The following is a 14,996-nucleotide window of genomic DNA, read 5'->3' on the forward strand; positions in this document are numbered from 1 at the left end:
CGCTGTGCAGCCCCAGCTGCTTTGCTTCCCTAACCCGCCCTGGCCAGCCAGGACCTCCTCCGCTGATGCTACTTACAGTGATGGAAGACAGCTTTGGCTGCCCAGGACAGAGGCCAGCACAGGGTGGAAATGGACAGGAAAGGCATGGTGTCACAGGAGGGCAGGGCGTCACAGGTGGTGGTGGTGTCACATGGAGCAGTGGCGTTCCGAGATGATGATGTCACACAGAGAGATGAGGGGGCCAGAGGAGGCCACGCAGGATGAGATGTGAGCATGGAACCATAGGTGCCAACTCCCTATCCCGCTGCCACCCCCGAGATGACAGGTTTTCAAACGAGCTGACAGATACCCCACGTGGCTGCGCAGCCACCAACTCACCCTCGGCCCCGCGCTCATGCCAGGAGCCCCAGGCGCACCACTCCAGCAGGAACCTGTTGGACACAGAACTGGACCTGGGGGCCTGTGCCCTCCCCACCCCTCTCCTCCAGGACACCCTCATCCTTGTGGGGGGCTCTAGGCTGAGCAGGTGGGCAGAAGGCACCAGACGCACTCTGCGGCCAGGCTCTGGGGGCCAGTGCGGTGCTGTGGGCACCTCAGGCAGCCGCCTGCTCACAGGAGCTCCTCCTAAGCCACACCTGCACGGCTCCCTCCCCGGCCACGGCCCCCACTCACAGACAAAGCTGGTGCAGCAGCCACCTGGTCGCTGTCAGGAAGGCGGTGAGTGGCTGCAGAAGACAAACAGCGGTCCACTCACACGTGGGACCTGTGCTGAGTGAGCAGCAGGGCAGCAGGCCCACGTTGGAGACAGTCACGGTGCCCCCCCCCCCCGGGAAAGACAGCCGGGGGTCAGGAGAAGAAGTGGGGAGGGGCAGGGGCAGGGGAACTGGGTGGCCGGCCGAAGGCAGGTCGGGTGTCACTCACGCTGCCCAGGGGCTGGGTCCCACTGTGGTGGTGACTCTGGGGTCTGCACATGGCCTGGTAGTCGTACATGGTGACTCTGGAAGCCAGAGACAAGTGGGGGTGGGGGTCCCAGGCCATCCCCCTGCCCCGCCCCCGCCTCTGAGGGCCTCACTAGCACAGCCCCCCTCCCCCACCCCGCCCCTCAGACCCTCAGGCTGCAGGGACGCCTGCTCCAAGGGCAGCACGCACTGAGCATTTCTGCACTTTGAACGGTCGGAAGGTTGGAAGGACAGGAAGAGCGAACAGCTTGCTCTTTTGGCTGGATGGTTTTCCCTCCAGGGGCTGAGCTGAGGCTGGGGGGGTGGAGGGGTCCGCTCCCAGGGACGTCCACGTGACCTGATGCCCCATCCCCCCCTCCCACCCCGTCAAGTCCCTAGCTCCGGAAAGGTTGCTTTTGGAGCTCTTTGGGCTTTCATTGCGAGTGTTTGAGGTCAGGATCCCGAGATCTGTCTGGAGCATTTAGCATCAGCGCTTGCCTCTGCCGCGCGCCCTACTTACCGGCTGAACACCCCCATGCTGAGCAGCTGGCTCAGGAGGGCGCCGTCCACCTCCCCCAGGAACCTGCCGGTCTGCGGGGGAGAGAGGCAGTGGGAGCACGCCGGCTTCCAGGCCCGGCACGCCAGCCCGGGAGCTCTTCCCTCGCCGTGCCCCGCCACGGGCCACCTGCTGCCCTGCCAGCGAGCTCTACGGCCCCTTGTTGGATCGAAGGTGGCTCTGATTTTGGAAACGGGACACAGTCCCTTGGAACAAGTCCGTGTGGCTGCTTGGTGGTGGTGGTGGGAGGGCAGGAAGTTTCTGTGAAAACTCATTTGGGCTGCGTGTGTGCACAGGGTCAGATGTAAAATGCCTTTCTGCGGCCGGCGCCGCAGCTCACTAGGCTAATCCTCCACCTGCGGCGCCGGCACACCGGGTTCTAGTCCCGGTCGGGGCGCCGGATTCTGTCCCGGTTGCCCCTCTTCCAGGTCAGCTCTCTGCTGTGGCCCGGGAGTGCAGTGGAGGGTGGCCCAGGTCTTTGGGCCCTGCACCTGCATGGGAGACCAGGAGAAGCACCTGGCTCCTGGCTTCGGATCAGCGCAGCACGCCGGCTGTAGCAGCCACTTGGGGGGTAAACCAATGGAAAAGGAAGACCTTTCTCTCTGTCTCTCTCTCTCTCTCACTAACTCTGCCTGTCAAAAAATTAAAAAATAAAAAATGCCTTTCTGCAAAACAGTTCAAGGGCGTCGCCTGTGTCATCCACACTCTGCCCTTGTCTGCAGCCAGCCAGGCCCATCTCTGACTTCTCCCCACCGTTGGGTGCTCTGTGGATTTGCCACTCACTGTTGCAAAGCCATAGTCAACGGCTGCCCTAGGCGCCCCCGTCCTAACTGACCCTTCTTCCCAGTCCCTGGTGGTTGCTGCCAGGAACATTCTCCCCAACGCAGCCAAGACTGCGTCATGCTCTTCATCACTTCCCTCCAAACAGAACGGGATGCTCCCTCCTGTACCCCCATCCCTCCCGGCGTTATCCTGGCAGTGTCTGGCGAGCACCTGCCACACCCGTGCGGTGCTCAGGCTCAACACCCACCCCCCCATGGCTGGGACCCCACTTTCTCCTCGCCTTGGCCTCTTGGTTCTGCTCTTTTCTCAACATGGCTGGGGGTGGGGTGGGGGGAGTGCTCAGTCTGCGATGTTGGATTCTCGTTCGAATGCTGGTTGTTTCAAAGACCGGGGGTTGGGTGTACCAAGCAGGTGGCACAGACAACGCCGCGTAAAGGAAGCTGCTCTACCCGTGGCCGGGCATCGCAGGGGAGGCCTCTCCAGCCGCAGTCAGGGCCCTTCCTCCGCGCCCTGACACCCGTGCTGCCCCTCTGCGGGGTCATAGTCCGCGCTCTTATTTGTTCCCTGGTGTCTGGAAAGCTGCTTGAGGACAAGGACCACCTCTTCCTGGTCTCTCAACTCTGCACAGGGCAGTGCAGGCTTTGGGTGGGGAAGAGAGGGGGAGGCCAAGTCCATGCCACACGCGGCTCTTCCTCCAGAGCTTCCCTGGCTTCTGGTCCGGGTGTGGAGAGGGACCAGCTGTGCTGCACCCTGGGCTAGAGGTGAGGGCAGATGGCCCAGAGCAGAAGAAGCCCAGTGAACAGGAGCGGACAAGGGAGGGAAAAGGAAGGGGGCCAGGGACCCGTGTGCACATGCAGGATGCCTGCTCCTCTCACTTCCTCCATGGACAGTATGCTCAGGAGGGGCCTAAGATAATGGCACATCTTGTAACGGCCAACTAAAGAGAAATACTGCCCGGGCACAGGAGCTGAGGCTCAGGGCCTGGCTGAGCTGCAGGCGAGCCAGGCGCGTGTGCAGGCCCGGGGCCCGCCGGGGAAGCCGCATAGCTGCCAGTCTACCTTCCTTCTGAAGGAAACGAGGTTATCCCAGCAAGGATCAGAGGAACTCAGGGCCCCAGAAGTGCACCACTGACCAGGGAAGGGCTCTTCCCAGAGAGAGGGCATGGCACCGCCCGGGCACTTGCCCCAGTGCTGCTCCCGTGGTTTATGGTGCTATGACCTAGTCTCCAACTCGGCAGTGAAGTCACTTTCCAAGCTAGGATTAAATAAGAAACACAATCCCTATAGCCTACAGCATTTCCTGTTGGGAAATAGCTCACATAAAATTAAAATATCAGGATACAGCTCACTAAAAATGTAGGGCAAAACTGTGACCTCAGGGCCAGCATCCTAGTGCAGTGGGCTAAGCCACAGCTTGCAACACCAGCATCCCCTACCAGAGTGTGGCTTCCGGTCATGGCTGCTCCGCTTCCGACCCACCTCCCTGCCAATGTGCCTGGGAAAGCAGTGGAAGATGGCCCAAGTCCTTCACACAGCTGCCTTTTTTTTTTTTTTTTTTTTTTTTTACAAGGCAGAGTGGACAGTGAGAGAGAGAGACAGAGAGAAAGGGCTTCCTTTACCGCTGGTTCACCCTCCAATGGCCGGCGCGGCCGGCGCACTGTGCCGATCTGAAGCTGGGAGCCAGGTGCTTTTGGGCCATCCTCCACTGCCTTCCCGGGCCACAGCAGAGAGCTGGCCTGGAAGAGGGGCAGCCGGGACAGAATCTGGCGCCCCGACCAACCGGGACTAGAACCCGGGGTGCCGGCGCCACAAGGTGGAGGATTAGCCAATTGAGCCACGGCGCCGGCCTTCTCACAGCTTTCGTACAGCACACAGCCTATGGAAGGGGCGGCAGGGCAGGCAAGAGCTTCGGGGCAGTTTGGACAGACAGAAGTTACCCTAACTCGGGGCCGGCTGATAACCGGGGCTGCCGATCACACTGTAAAGGATCGGGGTTCCATCTGTCCCGGCCTGGAGGAGGGCGGTGGACAGAGCAGGGGACAGCAGCAAGGAGTCCGGGACCTCCCCGGGGCAGACCAGCACGGGGGAAGGAGAAGGTATCCAGTTCTGCCTGTTACTCCAGGTGCGGGCTGACCGGGCCCTCTCACACGGGCCATTCTCCCCTCCCTTTAAAGTAGGGTGACTTAAGGATAGTAGCAATATGTTCAGCTAAAAACACTACACTTCCCAGAGGCCCTTGCGGTGCGGCTAGCCGGGGAGGGGCGAGCAAAGTTGCTGGGCGGGACTTCCGGCGCCCTATGTAAGAGAGAAGCCGCCTACCCCTGCCTGTCTGTGAGGTGCTCTGGCTGTTTTATCTGAGGAGGAGGGAACGCCCCTATTCAGGAAGCCGTGGGGGCGTCGACTGCCTTCTTCCGTTTTCAGAGCCCAGACCATAAAGCTGTTTAAGCCCACTGTGCTGGGCACTCTATTCTGGCATCAGAACACGATTCTGAGTGGGTCGGTGCCTCGAATGGCGTTTCTGACCCTGTGCAGCCCACGTGCTGGTGTGGCGTGCGGGGTCTTGTCAGAGCGACGCCCACGGCACCCACCTTCTGCCCGCGTCAGGCCACGTGGCCCCTTGGCCCCTCTCTCTGGGGATAACACGTCAATGGGCACGGGCCCATGGGGCTGCCTGCAGCCTGGGGCTGGGTTAGCCGCAGGGGAGGCTGGGATCTGGGGGTCCTGAGAGGAAGCAGATGGGCTGGAGGCTTCAAAGGAGGCAAAGCTGGGGAGATTCCTGCCTGAGCCGGGGCTCAGGGCTCGGGGCTCGGGTGAGGCGGCTGCGCCAACATGCCTGTCCCCAGGGAGAAAGGCTGCCCTTGGCTCTGAGCCAGAATGGAACAAACGCGAGACAGCTGCACTTTGTTCTTTAAAAGTGGGAACACCAGTCAGCATGTGTGCGGTCACTGTGTCTGGCCCCTGTTTCCTTCCAGCCCTTACCTGCCCTGACGGCCTTGCCTGTGATGGGCGGGGGTCTGCACCAGCCCTGTGCTCGTGGGAGAGCCACTGCAGAGCCTGCCTGGGCCCAGCTGACCGCAGGAATGTTACTCCGGGAACACCCAGTGAGGCAGCGCTGTTTGGGATGAAGCAGGGGAGGACAAAGAGGTGGGGAAGGGGAGGGGCCGCGGGGCCCAAGGCAGGCACCTCTGAGACTCCGGGTCTGAGGGCCTTGCCCAACCCTGGCTCACAGGCTGGGGCAGGGAGGGAGGAGGGTGGTGTGCTTTTGACAGAAGGTACCAGAAGCCTCAGGTTTTCTAGGCTATGCTGCCCCTCTCAGGTCCAACTGGAAGTTCCTGTGGGTGGGTGCCGCCCAGAAGCGAATGATCAAGATTGAAACCTCCAGATCCCCTGAGAATGTTAGGGAGATCTTCAGAGCCATGGTCACTCTCACGGCCTCGGCTGTCTGCTGCTCTTGCTAGGCCCCATTTCGAGGGCTGCCCTGGTGTGACTTCATTCTAACAAGCCCTGAGCTGGAAGGGAGGGAAGCCACCACTTTCTGGGCAGGCGCAGGCTGCAGACAGGTGTCGGGAAGAAGGGCTTGGGAGGCTGTCTGGGGAGATTGCTTGCCTCTGAAGCAGCAACAGGCCGTTCTTGCCAGGCCTTGGGATGGGCCTTGGAAGGGATGAATCTCCCTGCAGGTCACCTGGTCCGGAAAGTGGGAGCAGCCCACTCAGGGGCATCCAGGCTGCGAGCACTCAGCAGCAAGGCCGCAGTGTTGGCCGGGAAATGGTCAGGCATCTGGATCATCTGGAAGCTTTGTTAAAGGCTTGCTGGGCCCCGAGCCCCAGGCCACAGCTTCTGAATCCCCAGATCTGACTGGGGGCCTGGGGGATCTGCATCTCAACAGAGCTTTGAAGGCTAGGAATAGGGAAGAGTAGCAGCCAGGCCAGGAGGCCCTTGACAGCACGTGTGTGTTTGGGGGAGGGGCAGGGTTGGGTAGGAGAGTAGGAATGTGTGGGGGGCAGCTTCTGAAACGTTCACGGTGATCCCAGCCTTCTGCTGGTCCTGTCCTTGTGTAAGCCCCTTGCCTGAGCACAGGGAAGCTTCCAGTAAATACAGTGTGGGAAAAGTGACAGGTGCCGCTCCCCACTGAGCTCCGGTCCCATCTAGTCCCTGCTCTCACGGGCTCTTCACAGCTGTCACTCAGGCGCACGTGCACTCAGGTGTATCCCAGGTACAGGGGAGCCGATGGCTGCAGTCTACCAGTTCTGCCACCAGCAACCAATGTGACCTTTCCCGCTAGCCTTGAGAGACCTGCAGCCCTGGTCCCTAACTCACTGTAGCCTCCTGAGAGACCCTGGGCCAGAAACACCCAGCTGAGCCACACCCAGAATCCTTACCCTTGGAATGCCAGCTAGTGTCTGGTTTTAAGACACTGATTTGAGGGTGCTTCGTTATGTGGCAATGGAAAACTGCTACAGGTATTGAATGAGTTCAAAAAGAAACAAGAATAGGCAGATGGACAGGGGGATAGAAAGCTGAGCGACTCCATTTGCTCCAGGCTTCCCACCTGCCTGCTGGCCACTCACTGCTGTCTAGTGGGCTGCTTCCTGCCTCAGCTGGAAGTCAGCTGAGTTCTGGGCTGGTGGCATCTCCCAAGGGAATAGCCTTTATAACGTAGCACAGCTCAGTCACAGGGTCACAGCTGTCCCAAGGGAGGGAAGTCCCATCAGGACTGCCACTCCCAGAACCTTGACACTGTCCTTGCAGCTTGACCCAGGAATCAGCAGTCCTGGTTCTTAGCTTTCAGGGTTCTGGAGGCATCACTCCTGATTCTGTAGGACTCAGCCAAGTGCAGCAAAGTGAACCAACTGTGTCCTGAGCAGGAACAGTGACCTGGTGGGTGCTTCAGGGCAGGAGACCATGCACCTGGGAGACAGGGGCTTGCAGCCTGCCCCACTCTGCAGAGGAGGGTGCCAGCCCTGCTCTACATGTGCTCAAATCCCATGAAAGCAAAGGTCCTCCCAGCTTGGTTTCCCTGCCCACGATGTCTTTTCTAGAACCCACCCCCACCACCAACATGGCTCCTCTTTGCTTGTATTCTGGGTTCAAAGTCCAACTTTTCTCTGTTTTGGGTTAATAGCCAAAACTTGCAGAGCTTAGTTTTTTTTTTTGGCTCTTGTATGAGACTAATGACGTCCCCCCAGATGATGGGAGAAGGGCTGCCTTGCTTCTGGGGCCTCACAGTGCAGGGAGTGGTGGGGAGCAGGGAGTTGTGTTAGCTGAATGCCCTGGTTGGGGGAGCCTCTCCAGGGCTATTTCATTTATATCCTGGGGCATTTCATAAAGGACTTGGAGAGCTTATAAAGTCACATAGGATTATAAACACATTATAAAATCACATAGGATTTTAAAACACATGAGATCTCAAAAAGTTTGTGGGAAAATGGAATTAAAAAATAAGCTTAACATGGCAGAATAGGAGGGAGCCTAATGCTCTAGGTTAGGGGAAGGTAGTTAAAAAAAAAAAAAAAGTGGAGGGAGTGCAACCTCAGGGAAGACTTAGGGAGAAAACTACAGTGGAAATTCCACAGAAGGAAGAGGGATGCTGTGGATCTATGTGGAGGGTGTGGACACACAGCGTGAGCATGGACGCAACACAGAGTCCCAGCAGCTGAGAGCCTCAGTGCCAGCTTTGGAGAGTGAGGTGACACCAGACCGCAGCAGCTCAAGCCACTGGCACTATGGCTGCAAGGAGAGCCTGGTGCGAGTCTGGCCTGGAGCCCTGCAGGGAACAGGGTGCCTGCCAACCTAGAGGAAAAAAGGGGCACATTTTCTCTCTCCCCATATACCAACAATGGCACCCTGTAACTGGCTGAGAGAGGGCAGGCACCATTTTGGATATACATAACAGCTGTACCAGCTTGTGTCTGTGCACCCAGCAACCAGCTGAGAAGACGCGCCTGATTCTGGCTGGGAGCATTGACAAGGGACTGGGCATCCATGTAGGACTGTGAGATGCCCCCAGCCTCCCAACACATCACAGATTCTGGGGCTCAAACTGCCTAGGCAGAGCACCCAAAGGCAGTTGGCACTGGGAGGGTGTCTGCCTCTCTGTCACAGGACAGACTGGCGGGGCAGAGTGGATCCTTAGTGCCCCATGACTGTGGGAGCCTTGTGTGCCGGGACCATTGAAACACTGTGGCTGTGTGGGAGGGCGCAGGGTGTGGTGGGGTCTCTGGGCAGTCGCTGTGGGCAGCTCTACATGCTCAGGGCTCCCTGATTGCCTGGGGTGGTCACTGCGCCAGGATCCATGCTCACACTGATCCTTTGTATGGTTCTTGTGGCAGCATGGATGAGTATTGAACCCACTGTGGGCTAGTGCCCAGGCACTGACCTTGAGAGGCATTGAGGGTGTGACTACACCAACAGAGCAGACCAAATCCTCCCCTCTAATAAAAAATAAAGGAGAAGCTCTACCATGCCCAACTTGGGTGTCACCCTGGATACTCCCCCCACCCTGGAGCACTGAACAGAGTTCCCTGGCCACACCCAGAGCATGTCTCTGTGTATTCACTGAAAGAGCAGACACTCCACTAAGCCACAGAGGTGTAGTTCAAAGATAAAAGCCATCAGAGGGAAAAAAAATTAACAACTATCTCCACAAATGCCTAAAAATAAATGCAGAAATTCAAGAAAGAAGAATAAGGAAGACAACATGACACCCTCAAAGGAACACAACACTTCAATATTAGAATGTGAAGAGGTAGAGATTGATGAAATGCCAGAAATGGAAATCAAAAGATTAATCATAGGATTACTTAGAAGTAATCAGAAGCAAATCTATGAATTAAAGAACTCCATACATAACATGAATGAAAAATTTTTCCATGAAATTGAGATTTAAAGAGAAATCAAAATGAAATATTATAAATGAAGGATTCAATAGATCAAATAAAAGATGCGGTGGAAATCCTTAACAACAGGACTCAGTGAGGCAGAAGAAAGAATATCTGAGTTAGAAGACAAATCTCTGGAAGTTTTATAGTCAGATCAAAAAGAAGAAGAATATTAGAAAAATTAAAAACTGTGTTGGAGATTTATGGGATACTATCAAATGACCTAACATATGGGTCTTAGGAGTTCCTGGAGGTGTGGAAAGAGAGAATGGGATAGATGGCCTTTTTAGTGAAATAATTACAGAAAATGCTCCCAATTTGGAAAAAGAAAGGGATGTTAAAGTACAGGAAGCACACAGAACTCCTAATAGACTTGATGAGAAAAGATCTTTACCATAACACATTGTAGTCAAACTTTTCACAGTAAAGCATAAAGAGAAGATGCTAAAGTTTGCACAAGAGAAATGCCAGATGACTTTCAGAGGATCTCCAATTAGACTCTCGGCTAACTTCTCAGCAGAAACCTTACAGGCTAGGAGAGCATGGTGAGATATAGTCCAAGTCTTAAGAGAAAAAAGAACTATCAACCCAGACTACTGTACCCTGCAAAACTCTTGTTTATGAATGAAGGTACAATAAAGACCTTCCATAAAACAGAAATTGAAAGAATTTGTCACCACTTGTCCAGCCTTACAAAAGATGCTTAAGGATATGCTACACAAAGAAACACAGAAACACAGTCATCACTATGAAAGAAGGCGAAAGCAGAAAATCTTCCAGTAAAAGTACAAAGAAAATACAAAATAAACAATAGGAACATTTATGGAAAAATTGCAGGGCCAAGTTGTTACTTATCAATAGTAACCTCGAATATAAATTATCTCAGTGCTCCAGTTAGAAGATACAGACTGAATAGATGGATTAAAAAACAAGACCCATCTATTTGTTGCCTACAGGAAACACATAGCACCAACAAAGATACCCACAGACTGAAAGTGAAAGGATAGAAAAAAATATTCCATGTTAATGGAAATCAAAAAGGAGCTGATGTAGCCATCCTAAAATCAGATAAAATATACTATGTAATGATTAAGGGATCAATTCAATAGCAAGATATGATTATAAAACAGGTATATGCACTCAATTACAGGGTGCATGGCTGTTTAAAAGAAATGCTAATGGATCCAAAGGGACTCTAATACAATAGTAATAATGGGGGACTTCCACACTCCACTTTTAGGAATGGACATATCAACCAGGCAGAAAATCACAAAAAAAAAACCTCAAACAGAATTAACACTATAGACCAAATGGACTTAATTGATATCTATAGAACTTTTCATCCCACAGTTGCAGAATATACATTCTTCTCACCAGTGCATTCTGATCACAGTGGGATGAAGCTGGAAATCAACAATTCAGGAATCTCTAGAACATATGCAAACAGATGGAGACTGAAAAACATGCTCCTGTATCAACAGCGGGTCATAGAATAAATCAAAATACTTCTGGAAGTGAATGAAGACAGAAATACAACATATCAAAACTTAAGAGATACTAGGAAAGTTTATAGCAGTTGGTGCCTACATCAAGAAATTGGAAAGGACCGAATAAATAAGCTATCATTGCATCTCAAGGACCTAGGAAAACAACAAAACAAACCCAAATTAGTAGGAGAAAATAAATAATTAAAATTAGGAAGAAATAAAAAAATTGAAATAAAAAATACAAAAGAAGTCGGCGCTGCGGCTCACTAGGCTAATCCTCCGCCTTGCGGCGCTGGCACACAGGGTTCTAGTCCCGGTTGGGGCGCCGGATTCTGTCCCGGTTGCCCCTCTTCCAGGCCAGCTTTCTGCTGTGGCCAGGGAGTGCAGTGGAGGATGGCCCAGGTACTTGGGCCCTGCATCCCATGGGAGGAGACCAGGATAAGCACCTGGCTCCTGCCATTGGATCAGCGCGGTGCGTTGGCCGCAGTGCGCCGGCCGTGGCGGCCATTGGAGGGTGAACCAACGGCAAAAGGAAGACCTTTCTCTCTGTCTCTCTCTCTCACTGTCCACTCTGCCTGTCAAAAAAAAAAAAAATACAAAAGATCAGTGAAACCAATGGCTGGTTTTTTTAAAAAACATAAACAAAATTGATACATCATTGGCCCAACCAAAAAAAAAAAAAAAAAAAAAGAGGGAGAAGACCCCAAATCAATACAATCAGAGATAAAAAAGGAAATGTAACAATAGATTCCACAGAAATAAAAAGAATCATCAGTAATTAATACAAAGTGCTGTATACCAACAAATCAGTAAACCTAAAAGATAAATTCCTGGACACATACAACCTACCAAAATTGAGCCATGAAGGCACAGAACACATAGACAGACCAATAACGAAGAAAGAGATTGAATCAACAATAAAGACCCTCTCAAGAAAGAGAATCCCAGGACTGGATGGCTTCACTGCTGAATTACACCAGAAATTTAAAGAAGAACTAACTCCAATTCTTCTCAAGCTATTCAAAACAATTGAAAGGGAGAGAATCCTCCCAAACTCCTTCTATGAAGCCAGCATCACCTGAATTCCTAAGTCAGAGAAAGATACAACAGAGAAACAGAACTATATACCAATTTCCCTAATAAAAATAAAACAAAAATCCTCAAAAAATACTAGCCAATCAAATCCAACAACACATCAGAATGATCATTCACCCAGACCAGGTGGGATATATCACTGGTATGCAGGGATGGTTCAATATTTTCAAATCAATAAATGTGGTACATCACATTAACAAACTGAAAAACAAAAACCACAAGATTGTCTCAATAGATGCAAAGAAAGTATTTGATAAAATACAACATCCTTTCATGAGGAAAACCTTAAGCAAACTGGGTATAGAAGGAACATTCCTCAACACAATCAAGGCATTTATGACAAACCCATGGCCAGCATCTTATTGAATGGGGAAAAGTTGGAAGCACTGCCACTAAGATCTGGAACCAGACAAGGATGCACACTCTCACCATTGCCTGGTACTGGAAAAACAAAAACAAAACAAAACAAAACAAAAAAACCAATTGAGTAAAACAATGGAATAGAATAGAAACTCCAGAAATCAATCCATGTATCTACAATCAACTTATCTTTGACAAAGGAGCCAAAATCAATCCCTGGAGCAAGGACAGTCTCTTCACCAAATGGTGCTCAGAAAACTGGATCTCCACATGCAGAAGTATGAAGCAAGACCCCAACTTTATACCTTACATAAAAAAATCCACTCAAAATGAATCAAATACCTAAATCTACAACCAGATACCATCAAATTATTAGAGAACATTGGGAAACTCTGCAAGGCATTGGCATAAGCAAAGACTTCTTCGAAAAGATCCCAGAAACAGAAGCAATCAAAGCCAAAATTGACATGGGATTGCATCAGATTGAGAAACTTCTGCAAGGCAAAAGAAATACTCAGCAAAGGGAAGATGCAATTGACAGAATGGGAGAAAATATTTGCAAACCACGCAATTGATACGGGATTAATATCCAGAATCTATAAAAAGCTCAAAAAACATGAAAGAATCGGGATCACTAGCCATCAGGGAAATGCAAATCAAAACCACAGTATGGTTTTACCTCACCCCATTTAGAATAGATTTCAGCCGGCGCCGTGGCTCAATAGGCTAATCCTCCACCTTGCGGCGCCGGCACACCGGGTTCTAGTCCCGGTTGGGGCGCCGGATTCTGTCCCGGTTGCCCCTCTTCCAGGCCAGCTCTCTGCTATGGCCAGGGAGTGCAGTGGAGGATGGCCCAGGTGCTTGGGCCCTGCACCCCATGGGAGACCAGGAAAAAGCACCTGGCTCCTGGCTCCTGCCAGGATCAGCGCGGTGCGCCGGCTGCAGCGGCGGCCATTGGAGGGTGAACCAGCGGCAAAGGAAGACCTTTCTCTCTCTCTGTCTCTCTCTCACTGTCCACTCTGCCTGTCAAAAAAAAAAAAAAAAAAAAAAAAAAAAAAAAAAAAAAAGTTAGAATAGATTTCATATAGAAATCAACCACAGGGGCTGTTACTGTGGCGTAGTGTGTAAAGCTGTCACCTGCAGTGCTGGCATCCCATATGGGCGCCGGTTCAAGTCCTGGCTGCTCCACTTCTGATCCAGCTCTCTGCTATGGCCTAGGAAAGCAGTGGAAGATGGTCCAAGTCCTTGGGCCCCTGTCCCTGTGTAGGAGACCTGGAAGAAGCTCTTGGCTCCTGGCTTTGGATCAGCCATTGTGGCCATTTGGGGAGTGAATCAGTGGATGGAAGACCTCTCTCTCTGTCTCTGCCTCTGCCTCTCTGTAACTCTGCCTTTCAAATAAATAAGTAAGGCAAACATCGCGGCTCAATAGGCTAATCCTCCGCCTTATGGCACTGGCACACCAGGTTCTAGTCCTGGTTGGGGTGCTGGATTCTGTCCCGGTTGCCCCTCTTCCAGGCCAGCTCTCTGCTGTGGCCAGGGAGTGCAGTGGAGGATGGCCCAAGTGCTTGGGCCCTGCACCCCATGGGAGACCAGGAAAAGCACCTGGCTCCTGGCTTTGGATCAGCGCGGTGCGCCGGCTGCAGCGCGCCAGCCACAGTGGCCATTGGAGGGTGAACCAACGGCAAAGGAAGACCTTTCTCTCTCTCTCTCTCTCTCTCACTGTCCACTCTGCCTGTCCAAAAAAAAAAAAAAAAAAAAAAAAAAAGTAAATCTTTAAAAAAAAGAAATCAACCACAAATGCTGGTGAGGATGTGGGGAAAAAGATACCCTAATCCACTATTGGTGGGAATGTAAACTGGTCCAGCCACTGTGGAAGACAGTATAGAGATACCTCAGAAATCTGAATATAGGCCTACTGTATGATCCAGCCATCCCATTCCTGGGAATTTACCCAAAGGAAATAAATCAGCATATAAAAGAGTTGTCTGTACCCCCATGTTTACTGTAGCTCAATTTATAATAGCTAAGATATGGAATCAACCCAGATGTCCATCAACTGAAGACTGGATAAAGAAACTATGGTATATGTACACCATGGAACTCTACACAATGGCAAAAAAAAAGTAATCCTGTCATTTGCAACAAAATGGATTCAACTGGAAACCATTATACTTGGTGAAAAAGCCAGTCCCAAAAAGACAAATACCATATGTTCTCTCTGATCTGTAGTAACTAATAGAGTACCTAAGGGGTAATCTGTAGAACTGAAATTGAAACTTGGACATGTGCTGATTTTAAACACCCCTTGTCTCAACTGTTGAGGAACAGGGTTTTTTTCCCCCATACTATTTGTTTAACTCTTTACTTAGTGTAGGGTTAATCTTATGATATAAAGTTAATTGAAAATAGAGTATAAAGTTAATTGAAAATCTTTGTAAAAAAATAAGAATGGGGGCCGGCGCCGCGGCTCAATAGGCCAATCCTCCACCTTGTGGTGCCGGCACACTGGGTTCTAGTCCCAGTCGGGGCGCTGCATTCTTTCCCGGTTGCCCTTTTTCCAGGCCAGCTCTCTGCTGTGGCCCGGGAAGGCAGTGGAGGATGGCCCAAGTGCTTGGGCCCTGTACCCCATGGGAGACCAGGAGAAGCGCCTGGCTCCTGCCTTCGGATCAGCGTGGTACACTGGCCACAGTGCGCCAGCCGTGGCGGCCATTGGAGGGTGAACCAACGGCCAAAGGAAGACCTTTCTCTCTGTCTATCTATCACTATCCACTCTGCCTGTCAAAAAAAAAAAAAAAAAAAAAAGAATGGGAATAGAAGAGGGAGGAGGAGGAATTGTGGGAGTGAGGGCAGGAGGAAGCATAGGGTGGGAAGAATCATTATTCCTGAATTTATGTATATGA

At 51.7% G+C, this 14,996-nt stretch overlaps 1 protein-coding gene across 1 annotated transcript in view; it reads right to left on the reverse strand.

Moving 5' to 3' along the window:
• CACNA2D4 (calcium voltage-gated channel auxiliary subunit alpha2delta 4) overlaps positions 1-14,996 on the reverse strand; it is a 109,009-nt gene that overhangs the window by 8,504 nt on the left and 85,509 nt on the right. The window contains exons 30-34 of the mRNA XM_089303316.1: positions 1,459-1,529; positions 922-997; positions 673-725; positions 379-431; positions 77-97 (exon numbers count right to left, since the gene is read on the reverse strand). Of these exons, the coding sequence (XP_089159442.1) occupies positions 77-97; positions 379-431; positions 673-725; positions 922-997; positions 1,459-1,529 (274 nt within the window). The remainder of the gene's footprint in view (positions 1-76; positions 98-378; positions 432-672; positions 726-921; positions 998-1,458; positions 1,530-14,996) is intronic.

Source organism: Oryctolagus cuniculus, chromosome 9 (genome assembly GCF_051225735.1).
Source record: "Oryctolagus cuniculus isolate XC-2025 breed Fujian yellow rabbit chromosome 9, ASM5122573v1, whole genome shotgun sequence".
NCBI lineage: Eukaryota > Metazoa > Chordata > Mammalia > Lagomorpha > Leporidae > Oryctolagus > Oryctolagus cuniculus.